This window comes from Argopecten irradians, chromosome 3 (genome assembly GCF_041381155.1).
Source record: "Argopecten irradians isolate NY chromosome 3, Ai_NY, whole genome shotgun sequence".
Lineage (NCBI taxonomy): Eukaryota > Metazoa > Mollusca > Bivalvia > Pectinida > Pectinidae > Argopecten > Argopecten irradians.
Genome location: NC_091136.1, coordinates 65,589,343 through 65,608,694, shown reverse-complemented (window position 1 = coordinate 65,608,694; position 19,352 = coordinate 65,589,343). Strand labels below are relative to the sequence as shown.

General features: G+C 41.6%; 1 protein-coding gene across 4 annotated transcripts in view; it reads left to right on the top strand.

Annotated features, from left to right (window-relative positions):
* LOC138319372 (triokinase/FMN cyclase-like) overlaps window positions 1-19,352 on the top strand; it is a 70,518-nt gene that overhangs the window by 11,032 nt on the left and 40,134 nt on the right. For 3 of the 4 annotated variants that reach the window (XM_069262465.1, XM_069262464.1, XM_069262466.1), the window contains exons 4-6: window positions 2,330-2,408; window positions 2,982-3,071; window positions 6,363-6,397. In XM_069262465.1, coding sequence (XP_069118566.1) covers window positions 2,330-2,408; window positions 2,982-3,071; window positions 6,363-6,397 — 204 coding nt within the window. The remainder of the gene's footprint in view (window positions 1-2,329; window positions 2,409-2,981; window positions 3,072-6,362; window positions 6,398-19,352) is intronic. The other variant, XM_069262468.1, reaches the window with a different exon arrangement.

Sequence of the window (19,352 nt, the reverse complement as noted above, 5' to 3'; positions counted from 1 at the left end):
CAGCACTAACCCTAGAATTCCTGTCAGGTAACTCCAGTCATGGGACCAGCACTAACCCTAGAATTCCCGACAGATAACTCCAGTCATGAGACCAGCACTAACCCTAGAATTCCCGACAGATAACTCCAGTCATGGGACCAGCACTAACCCTAGAATTCCTGACAGATAACTCCAGTCATGGGACCAGCACTAACCCTAGAATTCCTGACAGATAACTCCAGTCATGAGACCAGCACTAACCCTAGAATTCCTGTCAGGTAACTCCAGTCATGGGACCAGCACTAACCCTAGAATTCCCGACAGATAACTTCAGTCATGAGACCACCACTAACCCTAGAATTCCTGTCAGGTAACTCCAGTCATGGGACCAGCACTAACCCTAGAGTTCCTGACAGATAACTCCAGTCATGGGACCAGCACTAACCCTAGAATCATGACAGATAACTCCAGTCATGGGACCAGCACTAACCCTAGAATTCCCGACAGATAACTTCAGTCATGAGACCACCACTAACCCTAGAATTCCTGTCAGGTAACTTCAGTCATGGGACCAGCACTAACCCTAGAATTCCTGTCAGATAACTCCAGTCATGGGACCAGCACTAACCCTAGAATTCCCGACAGATAACTCCAGTCATGGGACCAGCACTAACCCTAGAATTCCCAACAGATAACTCCAGTCATGAGACCACCACTAACCCTAGAATTCCGGACAGATAACTCCAGTCATGGGACCAGCACTAACCCTAGAATTCCTGACAGATAACTCCAGTCATGGGACCAGCACTAACCCTAGAATTCCTGACAGATAACTCCAGTCATGAGACCACCACTAACCCTAGAATTCCCGACAGGTAACTCCAGTCATGAGACCAGCACTAACCCTAGAATTCCTGACAGATAACTCCAGTCATGGGACCACCACTAACCCTTGAATTCCCGACAGATAACTCCAGTCATGGGACCAGCACTAACCCTAGAATTCCCGACAGATAACTCCAGTCATGAGACCACCACTAACCCTAGAATTCCGACAGATAACTCCAGTCATGGGACCAGCACTAACCCTAAAAATCCCGACAGATAACTTCAGTCATGAGACCACCACTAACCCTAGAATTCCGACAGATAACTCCAGTCGTGAGACCAGCACTAACCCTAGAATTCCTGACAGATAACTCCAGTCATGGGACCAGCATTAACCCTAGAATTCCCGACAGATAACTCCAGTCATGGGACCAGCACTAACCCTAGAATTCCCGACAGATAACTCCAGTCATAAGACCACCACTAACCCTAGAATTCCCGACAGATAACTCCAGTCATGGGACCAGCACTAACCCTAGAATTCCCGACAGATAACTTCAGTCATAAGACCACCACTAACCCTAGAATTCCCGACAGATAACTCCAGTCATGGGACCAGCACTAACCCTAGAATTCCAGACAGATAACTCCAGTCATGAGACCACCACTAACCCTAGAATTCCTGACAGATAACTCCAGTCATGAGACCAGCACTAACCCTAGAATTCCCGACAGATAACTCCAGTCATGGGACCAGCACTAACCCTAGAATTCCGGACAGATAACTCCAGTCATGAGACCACCACTAACCCTAGAATTCCTGACAGATAACTCCAGTCATGGGACCACCACTAACCCTAGAATTCCCGACAGATAACTCCAGTCATGAGACCACCACTAACCCTAGAATTCCTGTCAGGTAACTCCAGTCATGGGACCACCACTAACCCTAGAATTCCTGACAGATAACTCCAGTCATGAGACCACCACTAACCCTAGAATTCCCGACAGATAACTCCAGTCATGAGACCACCACTAACCCTAGAATTCCTGTCAGGTAACTCCAGTCATGGGACCAGCACTAACCCTAGAATTCCCGACAGATAACTCCAGTCATGGGACCAGCACTAACCCTAGAATTCCCGACAGATAACTCCAGTCATAAGACCACCACTAACCTTAGAATTCCCGACAGATAACTCTAGTTATAAGACCACCACTAAACTCTAGCATTCCCGGACAAATAATTTGATCTTGTCATTCACTGAAAACTTACCCAACTATTAAGTATGCTGGTGCACATATCCTATATATTGTCCTACACATAATACCTTACTGACCTCACACCACCTATCAAAATTTTGTTTTATCTCATTTGTCAATGTTTTGCCAGTTAAAGGTCTCCTATGTAATTTTACTGTCAAGCAAAGCCAGCAGTGTATCTTGCCATATTTAACTTATTATGTGATACTGTAAGAAATTCATGCATTTTCTCCATTTTTGCATGTTAATTATAACAAAGATATGTGGAGCCCTATCAGATGAAGGCAAGAGTTTGGAGGAGATTGTGAGGGTAGCAAAGGATGCTGCCTCCAACATGGGTGTGTATCAGAAACTATATAGTTGGTTAAACTACATCTACCTATATCACTCAAAATCAAAGTCCAAACCATTATTAGAAGAACATTTTAACTGATAGAATACATGTTAATTCCCTTTGTAATTTCTTCACATCTGTCTGAATGTTATATGATGATATTGATATAATAAGGGGTAGCACCATGTTAATAATGTGATGGTTTCTGAAACAATGAAAGGGAACCTAGAACCAGGTACTCCGGGAAAGAAGATATTCTCCACTTCTTTATCACTTTACTATATCTAGGTTATATCCAAATTCACTCACAGTTTCCAATGAATATTCTATGGTGACAACATCACCATTTTAGTATATTATTTAAGGGCACCTAATAGTCTAATGGTGCTGGTCAGGAATAGTTTTATATGTACATGTACAGAGTTTTTTTATGTACATGTACTGTTTATATTCAGTCTTGCAAAAATATTACTACAAATCATGTCATATTATATCATTATAGATAAAGAGGTACAGTGCCAAGTAAATATATGAAATTTGTCTTGTAAATATATAATTCATTTTGTGTGATTTACAGGAACCATAGGGCTGAGTTTGACCCCTTGTAGCATACCAGGATCAGGGTCGTCCTTCCAGATAGCAGATGATGAAATGGAGTTAGGATTAGGTTAGTTTGTAAATTCTCGCTAAATCAAAGGGACTCCTTTTTAGCCCACCATCAACAGATGGTGGGCTATTCAAATCGCTTTTTGTCCATGGTCCGTCGTCCGTCCTTCCGTTCGTCCGTCCTTCCGTCCTTCTGTCCGTTAACAATTCTTGTTACCGCTATTTCTCAGAAAGTACTGAAGGGATGTTTCTCAAATTTCATATGTGGGTTCCCCTAGGGCCCTAGTTGTGCATATTGTATTTTGGGACCAATCGGTCTACAAAATGGCCGCCAGGCAGCCATCTTGGATTTTGATAGTTAAAGTTTGTTACCGCTATTTCTCAGAATGTACTGAAGGGATCTTTCTCAAATTTCACATGTAAGTTCCCCTAGGGGCCTAGTTGTGCATATTGCATTTTGGGACCAAACGGTTAACAAGATGGCCGACAGGCCGCCATCTTGGATTTTGATAGTTTAAAGTTTGTTACAGCTATTTCTCAAAAAGTACCAAAAGAATTCTTCTCAAATTTCATGTACATGTTCCCTTAGGGCCCTAGTTGTGCATATTGCATTTTGGGACCGATCCATGAACAAGATGGCCGACAGGCCACCATCTTGGATTTTGACAATTTAAGTTTGTTACAGCTATTTCTCAGAAAGTACTGAAGGGATCTGTCTCAAATTGCATGTACATGTTCCCCTAGGGGTCTAGATGTGCATATTGCATTTTCAGACAGATCGGTGAACAAGATGGCCGACAGGACGCCATCTTGGATTTGGTAGTTGAAGCTTGTTACCACTATTTCTTAGAATGTACTGAAGGGATCTGTCTCAAATTTCATGTGCAGGTTCCCCTAGGTCCCTGGTTATGCAAATTGCATTTTGGTACTGATCGGTGAACAAGATTGCCAACAGGACGCCATCTTGGATTTTGACAATTGAAGTTTTTTTCCGCTATGTCTAAGAATGTACTGAAGGGATCTGTCTCGAATTGTATGTGCAGGTTCTTCTAGGGGTCTAGTTGTGCATATTGCATTTTAGGACCGATCGATGAACAAGATAGCCGACAGGTAGCCAACAGGACGCCATCTTGGATTTTGACAATTGAAGTTTTTTTCCGCTATTTCTCAGAATGTACAGAAGGGATTTTTCTCAAATTTCACATGTAAGTTCCCCTAGGGGCCTAGTTGTGCATATTGCATTTTGGGACCAATCGGTTAACAAGATGGCCGACAGGCCGCCATCTTGGATTTTGATAGTTTAAAGTTTGTTACCGCTATTTCTCAAAAAGTACCAAAAGAATTCTTCTCAAATTTCATGTACAGGTTCCCTTAGGGCCCTAGTTGTGCAAATTGCATTTTAGGACCGATCGGTGAATAAGATTGCCGACAGGTAGCCATCTTGGATTTTGATAATTGAAGTTTGTTACTGTTATATATTTCAGAAAGTAGTCAAGGGATCTTTCTCAAATTTCATGTGTAGTAATATGTAGTAAAAGCTTGAAAAGCAGAGAAAAGATCCCTCTTTCCTTTGTCAGACAAAGATCATTCTTAGGTGGGCGCCAAGATCCCTCTGGGATCTCTTGTTTTGTGTGTTATCTTTGTTTATGTATGTTTGTTGTTATTTGAAATGCAATGTGGACATTGAGATTCTATACATCATCTCTTCGTTTGTAATATTAAAAGTGTAATAATGCTAATGTACTGCATCTATAAGTATGTATAGAGGCTATACAACAAATGCTTGTGTGATATGATGTTTCCTTCACTCTCATGAGTTTTATTAGGTCATCTGACCCAAAGGGTCAGGATGACCTATAGTCATCATGCACCGTCCGTCGTCGTGCGCCGTGCGCCGTCTCCGCCGTGCGCCGTGCGTAAACTTTTCATTCAAACAACTTCTTCTCAATAACCGTAAGGCCCAAAGTACTCATATTTGGCCTGTAGCATACTTGGATGAAGGGCTATCAAAGTTGTGAAAATGAATGACCTTGACCTACTTTCAAGGTCACAGGGGTCAAATAGGCTAAAATCTTTGAACGACTTCTTCTAACTAACCAAAAGGTCCAGGGTACTCATATTTAGCCTGTAGCATGCTGGGATGAATGGCTACAAAAGTTGTGAAAATTAATCACCTTGACGTATTGTCAAGGTCACCGGGGGTCAAATAGGCTAAAATCTTTGAACGACTTCTTCTAACTAAACAAAAGGTCCAGGGTACTCATATTTGGCCTGTAGCATGCTGGGATGAAGGGCTACCAAAGTTGTGAAAATAAATGACCTTGACCTACTTTCAAGGTCACAGGGGTCAAATAGGCTAAAATCTTTGAACGACTTCTTCTAACTAACCAAAAGGTCCAGGGTACTCATATTTAGCCAGTAGCATGCTGGGATGAAGGGCTACAAAAGTTGTGAAACTTAATGACCTTGACGTATTGTCAAGGTTACCGGGGGTCAAATAGGCTAAAATCTTTGAACGACTTCTTTTAACTAACCGAAAGATCCAGGGTACTCATATTTGGCCTATAGCATGCTGGGATGAAGGGCTACCAAAGTTGTGAAAATGAATGACCTTGACCTACTCTGAAGGTCACAGGGGTCAAATAGGCTAAAATCTTTGAACGATTTTTGTTAACTAACCCAAAAGTCCAGGATACTCATATTTTGCTGGTGGCATGCTGGGATGAAGGTTTACCATAGTTATAAAAATGAATGACCTTGACCTTCTTTCAAGGTCACAGGGGTTAATTAAGCTAAAATCTTTTAACTACACCTTTTAATTAGCCAAAAGGTCCAGGGTATTCATATTTAGTCAATAGCATGCTGAGATAAAGGGCTATCAAAGTTGTGGAAATGAAAAACCTTGACCTACTTTCAAGGTCACGAGAGTCAAATATTCCAAAATCTTGAATATTTGAACTTCTTCTCAAGTTCTACCAGTGTGATAAGCTGAAACCTGCATGAAATGATCCTGACATGGTCCCGACCAAGTGTTGTTATATTTTATGTTGATCCAAAATCCAAGATGGCTGCCACAGATGATCCAAGATGGCTGCCACAGATGCCATCTTGAAAACACATTTGAACTTCTTCTCAAGTTCTACCAGCGCAATTTAACTGAAACTTGAAACATGAAATGCGACTGATATGATCTTGTCAAAGTGTTGTTATATCTCTGGTTGATCCAAAATTGAAGTTGGCTACCATGACACCATATCTAGTTATTTTCCTATACAGCTATTGCCAAGATAGTCAGATGACCGTTAAGGCCCTTGGGCCTCTTGTTTTTAAAGTCACATCTCTGTATCTGTAGGAGTTCATGGAGAAGCAGGTGTGAAGAGGACAAAGGTAATCATTTTAATTATTGTTTATTTTACTGAAATGTAACAAGTTGAACTGTAAACCAATAAGTCTTTTTTTCAATAAACGTGGTCCTTCCTTAGTTCTGTAACACATAGTCCTTCCTTAGTTCTGTAACACATAGTCCTTCCTTAGTTCAGTAACACATAGTCCTTCCTTAACTCAGTAACACATACTCCTTCCTTAGCTCAGTAACACATAGTCCTTCCTTAGTTCTGTAACACATAGTCCTTCCTTAGTTCAGTAACACATAGTCCTTCCTTAGCTCAGTAACACATAGTCCTTCCTTAGTTCTGTAACACATAGTCCTTCCTTAGCTCAGTAACACATAGTCCTTCCTTAGTTCTGTAACAAATAGTCCTTCCTTAGTTCTGTAACACATAGTCCTTCCTTAGTTCTGTAACACATAGTCCTTCCTTAGCTCAGTAACACATAGTCCTTCCTTAGTTCTGTAACACATACTCCTTCCTTAGCTCAGTAACACATAGTCCTTCCTTAGTTCTGTAACACATAGTCCTTCCTTAGCTCAGTAACACATAGTCCTTCCTTAGTTCTGTAACACATAGTCCTTCCTTAGCTCAGTAACACATAGTCCTTCCTTAGTTCAGTAACACATAGTCCTTCCTTAGCTCAGTAACACATAGTCCTTCCTTAGCTCAGTAACACATAGTCCTTCCTTAGTTCTGTAACACATAGTCCTTCCTTAGCTCAGTAACACATAGTCCTTCCTTAGCTTAGTAACACATAGTCCTTCCTTAGCTCAGTAACACATAGTTCCTTCAGTAACACATAGTCCTTCCTTAGCTCAGTAACACATAGTCCTTCCTTAGCTCAGTAACACATAGTCCTTCCTTAGCTCAGTAACACATAGTCCTTCCTTAGCTCAGTAACACATAGTCCTTCCTTAGCTCAGTAACACATAGTCCTTCCTTAGCTCAGTAACACATAGTCCTTCCTTAGCTCAGTAACACATAGTCCTTCCTTAGCTCAGTAACACATAGTCCTTCCTTAGCTCAGTAACACATAGTCCTTCCTTAGCTCAGTAACACATAGTCCTTCCTTAGCTCAGTAACACATAGTCCTTCCTTAGCTCAGTAACACATAGTCCTTCCTTAGCTCAGTAACACATAGTCCTTCCTTAGCTCAGTAACACATAGTCCTTCCTTAGCTCAGTAACACATAGTCCTTCCTTAGCTCAGTAACACATAGTCCTTCCTTAGCTCAGTAACACATAGTCCTTCCTTAGCTCAGTAACACATAGTCCTTCCTTAGCTCAGTAACACATAGTCCTTCCTTAGCTCAGTAACACATAGTCCTTCCTTAGCTCAGTAACACATAGTCCTTCCTTAGCTCAGTAACACATAGTCCTTCCTTAGCTCAGTAACACATAGTCCTTCCTTAGCTCTGTAACACATAGTCCTTCCTTAGTTCTGTAACACATAGTCCTTCCTTAGCTCAGTAACACATAGTCCTTCCTTAGCTCAGTAACACATACTCCTTCCTTAGCTCAGTAACACATACTCCTTCCTTAGCTCAGTAACACATAGTCCTTCCTTAGCTCAGTAACACATAGTCCTTCCTTAGCTCAGTAACACATAGTCCTTCCTTAGCTCTGTAACACATAGTCCTTCCTTAGTTCAGTAACACATAGTCCTTCCTTAGCTCAGTAACACATAGTCCTTCCTTAGTTCAGTAACACATAGTCCTTCCTTAGCTCAGTAACACATAGTCCTTCCTTAGCTCAGTAACACATAGTCCTTCCTTAGCTCTGTAACACATAGTCCTTCCTTAGCTCTGTAACACATAGTCCTTCCTTAGTTCTGTAACACATAGTCCTTCCTTAGCTCAGTAACACATAGTCCTTCCTTAGCTCAGTAACACATAGTCCTTCCTTAGCTCTGTAACACATAGTCCTTCCTTAGTTCTGTAACACATAGTCCTTCCTTAGTTCAGTAACACATAGTCCTTCCTTAGCTCAGTAACACATAGTCCTTCCTTAGCTCAGTAACACATAGTCCTTCCTTAGCTCAGTAACACATAGTCCTTCCTTAGTTCTGTAACACATAGTCCTTCCTTAGCTCAGTAACACATAGTCCTTCCTTAGCTCAGTAACACATAGTCCTTCCTTAGCTCAGTAACACATAGTCCTTCCTTAGTTCTGTAACACATAGTCCTTCCTTAGCTCAGTAACACATAGTCCTTCCTTAGCTCAGTAACACATACTCTCAGTAACACATAGTCCTTCCTTAGCTCAGTAACACATAGTCCTTCCTTAGCTCAGTAACACATAGTCCTTCCTTAGCTCTGTAACACATAGTCCTTCCTTAGCTCAGTAACACATAGTCCTTCCTTAGCTCAGTAACACATAGTCCTTCCTTAGCTCAGTAACACATAGTCCTTCCTTAGCTCAGTAACACATAGTCCTTCCTTAGTTCAGTAACACATAGTCCTTCCTTAGCTCAGTAACACATAGTCCTTCCTTAGCTCAGTAACACATAGTCCTTCCTTAGCTCAGTAACACATAGTCCTTCCTTAGCTCAGTAACACATAGTCCTTCCTTAGCTCAGTAACACATAGTCCTTCCTTAGTTCAGTAACACATAGTCCTTCCTTAGCTCAGTAACACATAGTCCTTCCTTAGCTCAGTAACACATAGTCCTTCCTTAGCTCAGTAACACATAGTCCTTCCTTAGCTCAGTAACACATAGTCCTTCCTTAGCTCAGTAACACATAGTCCTTCCTTAGCTCAGTAACACATAGTCCTTCCTTATCTCAGTAACACATAGTCCTTCCTTAGCTCTGTAACACATAGTTCTTCCTTATCTCAGTAACACATAGTCCTTCCTTAGCTCAGTAACACATAGTCCTTCCTTAGCTCAGTAACACATAGTCCTTCCTTAGCTCTGTAACACATAGTCCTTCCTTAGCTCAGTAACACATAGTCCTTCCTTAGTTCTGTAACACATAGTCCTTCCTTAGCTCAGTAACACATAGTCCTTCCTTAGCTCAGTAACACATAGTCCTTCCTTAGCTCAGTAACACATAGTCCTTCCTTAGTTCTGTAACACATAGTCCTTCCTTAGCTCAGTAACACATAGTCCCTTCTTAGCTCAGTAACACATAGTCCTTCCTTAGCTCAGTAACACATAGTCCTTCCTTAGCTCAGTAACACATAGTCCTTCCTTAGCTCAGTAACACATAGTCCTTCCTTAGTTCTGTAACACATAGTCCTTCCTTAGCTCAGTAACACATAGTCCTTCCTTAGTTCTGTAACACATAGTCCTTCCTTAGCTCAGTAACACATAGTCCTTCCTTAGTTCTGTAACACATAGTCCTTCCTTAGCTCAGTAAACACATAGTCCTTCCTTAGCTCAGTAACACATAGTCCTTCCTTAGCTCAGTAACACATAGTCCTCCTTCCTTAGCTCAGTAACACATAGTCCTTCCTTAGCTCAGTAACACATAGTCCTTCCTTAGCTCAGTAACACATAGTCCTTCCTTAGCTCAGTAACACATAGTCCTTCCTTAGCTCAGTAACACATAGTCCTTCCTTAGTTCTGTAACACATAGTCCTTCCTTAGCTCAGTAACACATACTCCTTCCTTAGCTCAGTAACACATAGTCCTTCCTTAGTTCTGTAACACATAGTCCTTCCTTAGCTCAGTAACACATAGTCCTTCCTTAGTTCTGTAACACATAGTCCTTCCTTAGCTCAGTAACACATAGTCCTTCCTTAGCTCAGTAACACATAGTCCTTCCTTAGCTCAGTAACACATAGTCCTTCCTTAGCTCAGTAACACATAGTCCTTCCTTAGCTCAGTAACACATAGTCCTTCCTTAGCTCAGTAACACATAGTCCTTCCTTAGCTCAGTAACACATAGTCCTTCCTTAGCTCAGTAACACATAGTCCTTCCTTAGCTCAGTAACACATAGTCCTTCCTTAGTTCAGTAACACATAGTCCTTCCTTAGCTCAGTAACACATAGTCCTTCCTTAGCTCAGTAACACATAGTCCTTCCTTAGCTCAGTAACACATAGTCCTTCCTTAGCTCAGTAACACATAGTCCTTCCTTAGTCAGTAACACATAGTCCTTCCTTAGCTCAGTAACACATAGTCCTTCCTTAGCTCAGTAACACATAGTCCTTCCTTAGCTCAGTAACACATACTCCTTCCTTAGCTCTGTAACACATAGTTCTTCCTTATCTCAGTAACACATAGTCCTTCCTTAGCTCAGTAACACATAGTCCTTCCTTAGCTCAGTAACACATAGTCCTTCCTTAGCTCAGTAACACATAGTCCTTCCTTAGCTCAGTAACACATAGTCCTTCCTTAGCTCAGTAACACATAGTCCTTCCTTAGCTCAGTAACACATAGTCCTTCCTTAGCTCAGTAACACATAGTCCTTCCTTAGCTCAGTAACACATACTCCTTCCTTAGCTCAGTAACACATAGTCCTTCCTTAGTTCTGTAACACATAGTCCTTCCTTAGCTCAGTAACACATAGTCCTTCCTTAGTTCTGTAACACATAGTCCTTCCTTAGTTCTGTAACACATAGTCCTTCCTTAGCTCAGTAACACATAGTCCTTCCTTAGCTCAGTAACACATAGTCCTTCCTTAGCTCTGTAACACATAGTCCTTCCTTAGCTCAGTAACACATAGTCCTTCCTTAGCTCAGTAACACATAGTCCTTCCTTAGCTCAGTAACACATAGTCCTTCCTTAGCTCAGTAACACATAGTCCTTCCTTAGCTCAGTAACACATAGTCCTTCCTTAGCTCAGTAACACATAGTCCTTCCTTAGCTCAGTAACACATAGTCCTTCCTTAGCTCAGTAACACATAGTCCTTCCTTAGCTCTGTAACACATAGTCCTTCCTTAGTTCTGTAACACATAGTCCTTCCTTAGCTCAGTAACACATAGTCCTTCCTTAGCTCAGTAACACATAGTCCTTCCTTAGCTCAGTAACACATAGTCCTTCCTTAGTCAGTAACACATAGTCCTTCCTTAGCTCAGTAACACATAGTCCTTCCTTAGCTCAGTAACACATAGTCCTTCCTTAGCTCAGTAACACATAGTCCTTCCTTAGCTCAGTAACACATAGTCCTTCCTTAGTTCTGTAACACATAGTCCTTCCTTAGCTCAGTAACACATAGTCCTTCCTTAGCTCAGTAACACATAGTCCTTCCTTAGCTCAGTAACACATAGTCCTTCCTTAGCTCTGTAACACATAGTCCTTCCTTAGCTCAGTAACACATAGTCCTTCCTTAGTTCTGTAACACATAGTCCTTCCTTAGCTCAGTAACACATAGTCCTTCCTTAGCTCAGTAACACATAGTCCTTCCTTAGCTCAGTAACACATAGTCCTTCCTTAACTCAGTAACACATAGTCCTTCCTTAGCTCAGTAACACATAGTCCTTCCTTAGCTCAGTAACACATAGTCCTTCCTTAGCTCAGTAACACATAGTCCTTCCTTAGTTCTGTAACACATAGTCCTTCCTTAGCTCAGTAACACATAGTCCTTCGTTAGCTCAGTAACACATACTCCTTCCTTAGCTCAGTAACACATAGTCCTTCCTTAGCTCAGTAACACATAGTCCTTCCTTAGCTCAGTAACACATAGTCCTTCCTTAGTTCTAGTAACACATAGTCCTTCCTTAGCTCAGTAACACATAGTCCTTCCTTAGCTCAGTAACACATAGTCCTTCCTTAGCTCAGTAACACATAGTCCTTCCTTAGCTCAGTAACACATAGTCCTTCCTTAGCTCAGTAACACATAGTCCTTCCTTAGCTCAGTAACACATAGTCCTTCCTTAGCTCAGTAACACATAGTCCTTCCTTAGTTCTGTAACACATAGTCCTTCCTTAGCTCAGTAACACATAGTCCTTCCTTAGCTCAGTAACACATAGTCCTTCCTTAGTTCTGTAACACATAGTCCTTCCTTAGCTCAGTAACACATAGTCCTTCCTTAGCTCAGTAACACATAGTCCTTCCTTAGCTCAGTAACACATAGTCCTTCCTTAGCTCAGTAACACATAGTCCTTCCTTAGCTCAGTAACACATAGTCCTTCCTTAGCTCAGTAACACATAGTCCTTCCTTAGTCTCAGTAACACATAGTCCTTCCTTAGCTCTGTAACACATAGTTCTTCCTTATCTCAGTAACACATAGTCCTTCCTTAGCTCAGTAACACATAGTCCTTCCTTAGCTCAGTAACACATAGTCCTTCCTTAGCTCAGTAACACATAGTCCTTCCTTAGCTCAGTAACACATAGTCCTTCCTTAGCTCTGTAACACATAGTCCTTCCTTAGCTCAGTAACACATAGTCCTTCCTTAGCTCAGTAACACATAGTCCTTCCTTAGCTCAGTAACACATAGTCCTTCCTTAGCTCTGTAACACATAGTCCTTCCTTAGCTCAGTAACACATAGTCCTCCTTCCTTAGTTCTGTAACACATAGTCCTTCCTTAGCTCAGTAACACATAGTCCTTCCTTAGCTCAGTAACACATAGTCCTTCCTTAGTTCTGTAACACATAGTCCTTCCTTAGCTCAGTAACACATAGTCCTTCCTTAGCTCAGTAACACATAGTCCTTCCTTAGCTCAGTAACACATAGTCCTTCCTTAGCTCAGTAACACATAGTCCTTCCTTAGCTCTGTAACACATAGTCCTTCCTTAGCTCGTAACACATAGTCCTTCCTTAGTTCTGTAACACATAGTCCTTCCTTAGCTCAGTAACACATAGTCCTTCCTTAGTCAGTAACACATAGTCCTTCCTTAGCTCAGTAACACATAGTCCTTCCTTAGCTCAGTAACACATAGTCCTTCCTTAGCTCTGTAACACATAGTCCTTCCTTAGCTCAGTAACACATAGTCCTTCCTTAGCTCAGTAACACATAGTCCTTCCTTAGTTCAGTAACACATAGTCCTTCCTTAGCTCAGTAACACATAGTCCTTCCTTAGCTCAGTAACACATAGTCCTTCCTTAGCTCAGTAACACATAGTCCTTCCTTAGTCAGTAACACATAGTCCTTCCTTAGCTCAGTAACACATAGTCCTTCCTTAGTTCAGTAACACATAGTCCTTCCTTAGCTCAGTAACACATAGTAACACATAGTCCTTCCTTAGCTCTGTAACACATAGTCCTTCCTTAGCTCAGTAACACATAGTCCTTCCTTAGCTCAGTAACACATAGTCCTTCCTTAGCTCAGTAACACATAGTCCTTCCTTAGCTCAGTAACACATAGTCCTTCCTTAGCTCAGTAACACATAGTCCTTCCTTAGTTCAGTAACACATAGTCCTTCCTTAGCTCAGTAACACATAGTCCTTCCTTAGCTCAGTAACACATAGTCCTTCCTTAGCTCGTAACACATAGTCCTTCCTTAGTTCTGTAACACATAGTCCTTCCTTAGCTCAGTAACACATAGTCCTTCCTTAGCTCAGTAACACATAGTCCTTCCTTAGCTCAGTAACACATAGTCCTTCCTTAGCTCAGTAACACATAGTCCTTCCTTAGCTCAGTAACACATAGTCCTTCCTTAGCTCAGTAACACATAGTCCTTCCTTAGCTCTGTAACACATAGTCCTTCCTTAGCTCAGTAACACATAGTCCTTCCTTAGCTCTGTAACACATAGTCCTTCCTTAGCTCAGTAACACATAGTCCTTCCTTAGCTCAGTAACACATAGTCCTTCCTTAGTTCTGTAACACATAGTCCTTCCTTAGCTCAGTAACACATAGTCCTTCCTTAGTTCAGTAACACATAGTCCTTCCTTAGCTCAGTAACACATAGTCCTTCCTTAGCTCAGTAACACATAGTCCTTCCTTAGCTCAGTAACACATAGTCCTTCCTTAGCTCAGTAACACATAGTCCTTCCTTAGCTCAGTAACACATAGTCCTTCCTTAGCTCAGTAACACATAGTCCTTCCTTAGCTCTGTAACACATAGTCCTTCCTTAGCTCAGTAACACATAGTCCTTCCTTAGCTCAGTAACACATAGTCCTTCCTTAGTTCTGTAACACATAGTCCTTCCTTAGCTCAGTAACACATAGTCCTTCCTTAGCTCAGTAACACATAGTCCTTCCTTAGCTCAGTAACACATAGTCCTTCCTTAGCTCAGTAACACATAGTCCTTCCTTAGCTCAGTAACACATAGTCCTTCCTTAGTTCAGTAACACATAGTCCTTCTTAGCTCAGTAACACATAGTCCTTCCTTAGCTCAGTAACACATAGTCCTTCCTTAGCTCAGTAACACATAGTCCTTCCTTAGTCGTAACACATAGTCCTTCCTTAGCTCAGTAACACATAGTCCTTCCTTAGCTCAGTAACACATAGTCCTTCCTTAGCTCTGTAACACATAGTCCTTCCTTAGTTCTGTAACACATAGTCCTTCCTTAACTCAGTAACACATAGTCCTTCCTTAGCTCAGTAACACATACTCCTTCCTTAGCTCAGTAACACATAGTCCTTCCTTAGCTCAGTAACACATAGTCCTTCCTTAGCTCAGTAACACATAGTCCTTCCTTAGCTCAGTAACACATAGTCCTTCCTTAGCTCGTAACACATAGTCCTTCCTTAGCCATAACACATAGTCCTTCCTTAGCTCAGTAACACATAGTCCTTCCTTAGCTCAGTAACACATAGTCCTTCCTTATCGTAACACATAGTCCTTCCTTAGCTCAGTAACACATAGTCCTTCCTTAGCTCAGTAACACATAGTCCTTCCTTAGCTCAGTAACACATAGTCCTTCCTTAGCTCAGTAACACATAGTCCTTCCTTAGCTCAGTAACACATAGTCCTTCCTTAGTTCAAACACATAGTCCTTCCTTAGCTCAGTAACACATAGTCCTTCCTTAGTTCGTAACACATAGTCCTTCCTTAGTCGTAACACATAGTCCTTCCTTACTCGTAACACATATCCTTAGCTCAGTAACACATAGTCCTTCCTTAGCTCAGTAACACATAGTCCTTCCTTAGCTCAGTAACACATAGTCCTTCCTTAGCTCTGTAACACATAGTCCTTCCTTAGCTCAGTAACACATAGTCCTTCCTTAGCTCAGTAACACATAGTCCTTCCTTAGCTCAGTAACACATAGTCCTTCCTTAGCTCAGTAACACATAGTCCTTCCTTAGCTCAGTAACACATAGTCCTTCCTTAGCTCAGTAACACATAGTCCTTCCTTAGCTCTGTAACACATAGTCCTTCCTTAGCTCAGTAACACATAGTCCTTCCTTAGCTCAGTAACACATAGTCCTTCCTTAGTTCTGTAACACATAGTCCTTCCTTAGCTCAGTAACACATAGTCCTTCCTTAGCTCAGTAACACATAGTCCTTCCTTAGCTCAGTAACACATAGTCCTTCCTTAGCTCAGTAACACATAGTCCTTCCTTAGCTCAGTAACACATAGTCCTTCCTTAGCTCTGTAACACATAGTCCTTCCTTAGCTCAGTAACACATAGTCCTTCCTTAGCTCAGTAACACATAGTCCTTCCTTAGCTCAGTAACACATAGTCCTTCCTTAGCTCTGTAACACATAGTCCTTCCTTATCTCAGTAACACATAGTCCTTCCTTAGCTCAGTAACACATAGTCCTTCCTTAGCTCAGTAACACATAGTCCTTCCTTATCTCAGTAACACATAGTCCTTCCTTAGCTCAGTAACACATAGTCCTTCCTTAGCTCAGTAACACATAGTCCTTCCTTAGCTCAGTAACACATAGTCCTTCCTTAGCTCAGTAACACATAGTCCTTCCTTAGCTCAGTAACACATAGTCCTTCCTTAGCTCAGTAACACATAGTCCTTCCTTAGCTCTGTAACACATAGTCCTTCCTTAGCTCAGTAACACATAGTCCTTCCTTAGCTCAGTAACACATAGTCCTTCCTTAGCTCAGTAACACATAGTCCTTCCTTAGCTCAGTAACACATAGTCCTTCCTTAGCTCAGTAACACATAGTCCTTCCTTAGCTCAGTAACACATAGTCCTTCCTTAGCTCAGTAACACATAGTCCTTCCTTAGCTCAGTAACACATAGTCCTTCCTTAGTTCTGTAACACATAGTCCTTCCTTAGCTCAGTAACACATAGTCCTTCCTTAGCTCAGTAACACATAGTCCTTCCTTAGTTCTGTAACACATAGTCCTTCCTTAGCTCAGTAACACATAGTCCTTCCTTAGCTCAGTAACACATAGTCCTTCCTTAGCTCAGTAACACATAGTCCTTCCTTAGCTCTGTAACACATAGTCCTTCCTTAGCTCAGTAACACATAGTCCTTCCTTAGCTCAGTAACACATAGTCCTTCCTTAGCTCAGTAACACATAGTCCTTCCTTAGCTCTGTAACACATAGTCCTTCCTTAGCTCTGTAACACATAGTCCTTCCTTAGCTCAGTAACACATAGTCCTTCCTTAGCTCAGTAACACATAGTCCTTCCTTAGCTCAGTAACACATAGTCCTTCCTTAGCTCAGTAACACATAGTCCTTCCTTAGCTCTGTAACACATAGTCCTTCCTTAGCTCAGTAACACATAGTCCTTCCTTAGCTCAGTAACACATAGTCCTTCCTTAGCTCAGTAACACATAGTCCTTCCTTAGCTCAGTAACACATAGTCCTTCCTTAGCTCAGTAACACATAGTCCTTCCTTAGCTCAGTAACACATAGTCCTTCCTTAGTTCTGTAACACATAGTCCTTCCTTAGCTCAGTAACACATAGTCCTTCCTTAGCTCAGTAACACATAGTCCTTCCTTAGCTCAGTAACACATAGTCCTTCCTTAGCTCAGTAACACATAGTCCTTCCTTAGCTCAGTAACACATAGTCCTTCCTTAGCTCAGTAACACATAGTCCTTCCTTAGCTCAGTAACACATAGTCCTTCCTTAGCTCTGTAACACATAGTTCTTCCTTATCTCAGTAACACATAGTCCTTCCTTAGCTCAGTAACACATAGTCCTTCCTTAGCTCAGTAACACATAGTCCTTCCTTAGCTCAGTAACACATAGTCCTTCCTTAGCTCTGTAACACATAGTCCTTCCTTAGCTCAGTAACACATAGTCCTTCCTTAGCTCAGTAACACATAGTCCTTCCTTAGCTCAGTAACACATAGTCCTTCCTTAGTTCTGTAACACATAGTCCTTCCTTAGCTCAGTAACACATAGTCCTTCCTTAGCTCTGTAACACATAGTCCTTCCTTAGCTCAGTAACACATAGTCCTTCCTTAGCTCAGTAACACATAGTCCTTCCTTAGCTCAGTAACACATAGTCCTTCCTTAGCTCAGTAACACATAGTCCTTCCTTAGCTCAGTAACACATAGTCCTTCCTTAGCTCAGTAACACATAGTCCTTCCTTAGCTCAGTAACACATAGTCCTTCCTTAGCTCAGTAACACATAGTCCTTCCTTAGCTCTGTAACACATAGTCCTTCCTTAGCTCAGTAACACATAGTCCTTCCTTAGCTCAGTAACACATAGTCCTTCCTTAGCTCAGTAACACATAGTCCTTCCTTAGCTCAGTAACACATAGTCCTTCCTTAGCTCAGTAACACATAGTCCTTCCTTAGCTCAGTAACACATAGTCCTTCCTTAGCTCAGTAACACATAGTCCTTCCTTAGCTCAGTAACACATAGTCCTTCCTTAGCTCAGTAACACATAGTCCTTCCTTAGCTCAGTAACACATAGTCCTTCCTTAGCTCAGTAACACATAGTCCTTCCTTAGCTCAGTAACACATAGTCCTTCCTTAGCTCAGTAACACATAGTCCTTCCTTAGCTCAGTAACACATAGTCCTTCCTTAGTTCAGTAACACATAGTCCTTCCTTAGCTCAGTAACACATAGTCCTTCCTTAGCTCAGTAACACATAGTCCTTCCTTAGCTCAGTAACACATAGTCCTTCCTTAGCTCAGTAACACATAGTCCTTCCTTAGTTCTGTAACACATAGTCCTTCCTTAGCTCAGTAACACATAGTCCTTCCTTAGCTCAGTAACACATAGTCCTTCCTTAGCTCAGTAACACATAGTCCTTCCTTAGCTCAGTAACACATAGTCCTTCCTTAGCTCTGTAACACATAGTCCTTCCTTAGTTCAGTAACACATAGTCCTTCCTTAGCTCAGTAACACATAGTCCTTCCTTAGCTCAGTAACACATAGTCCTTCCTTAGTTCTGTAACACATAGTCCTTCCTTAGCTCAGTAACACATAGTCCTTCCTTAGCTCAGTAACACATAGTCCTTCCTTAGCTCAGTAACACATAGTCCTTCCTTACTCAGTAACACATAGTCCTTCCTTAGCTCAGTAACACATAGTCCTTCCTTAGCTCTGTAACACATAGTCCTTCCTTAGCTCTGTAACACATAGTCCTTCCTTAGCTCAGTAACACATAGTCCTTCCTTAGCTCAGTAACACATAGTCCTTCCTTAGCTCAGTAACACATAGTCCTTCCTTAGCTCAGTAACACATAGTCCTTCCTTAGCTCAGTAACACATAGTCCTTCCTTAGCTCAGTAACACATAGTCCTTCCTTAGCTCAGTAACACATAGTCCTTCCTTAGCTCAGTAACACATAGTCCTTCCTTAGTTCTGTAACACATAGTCCTTCCTTAGCTCAGTAACACATAGTCCTTCCTTAGCTCAGTAACACATAGTCCACATAGTCCTTCCTTAGCTCAGTAACACATAGTCCTTCCTTAGCTCTGTAACACATAGTCCTTCCTTAGCTCTGTAACACATAGTCCTTCCTTAGCTCAGTAACACATAGTCCTTCCTTAGCTCAGTAACACATAGTCCTTCCTTAGTTCAGTAACACATAGTCCTTCCTTAGCTCAGTAACACATAGTCCTTCCTTAGCTCAGTAACACATAGTCCTTCCTTAGCTCAGTAACACATAGTCCTTCCTTAGCTCAGTAACACATAGTCCTTCCTTAGCTCAGTAACACATAGTCCTTCCTTAGCTCTGTA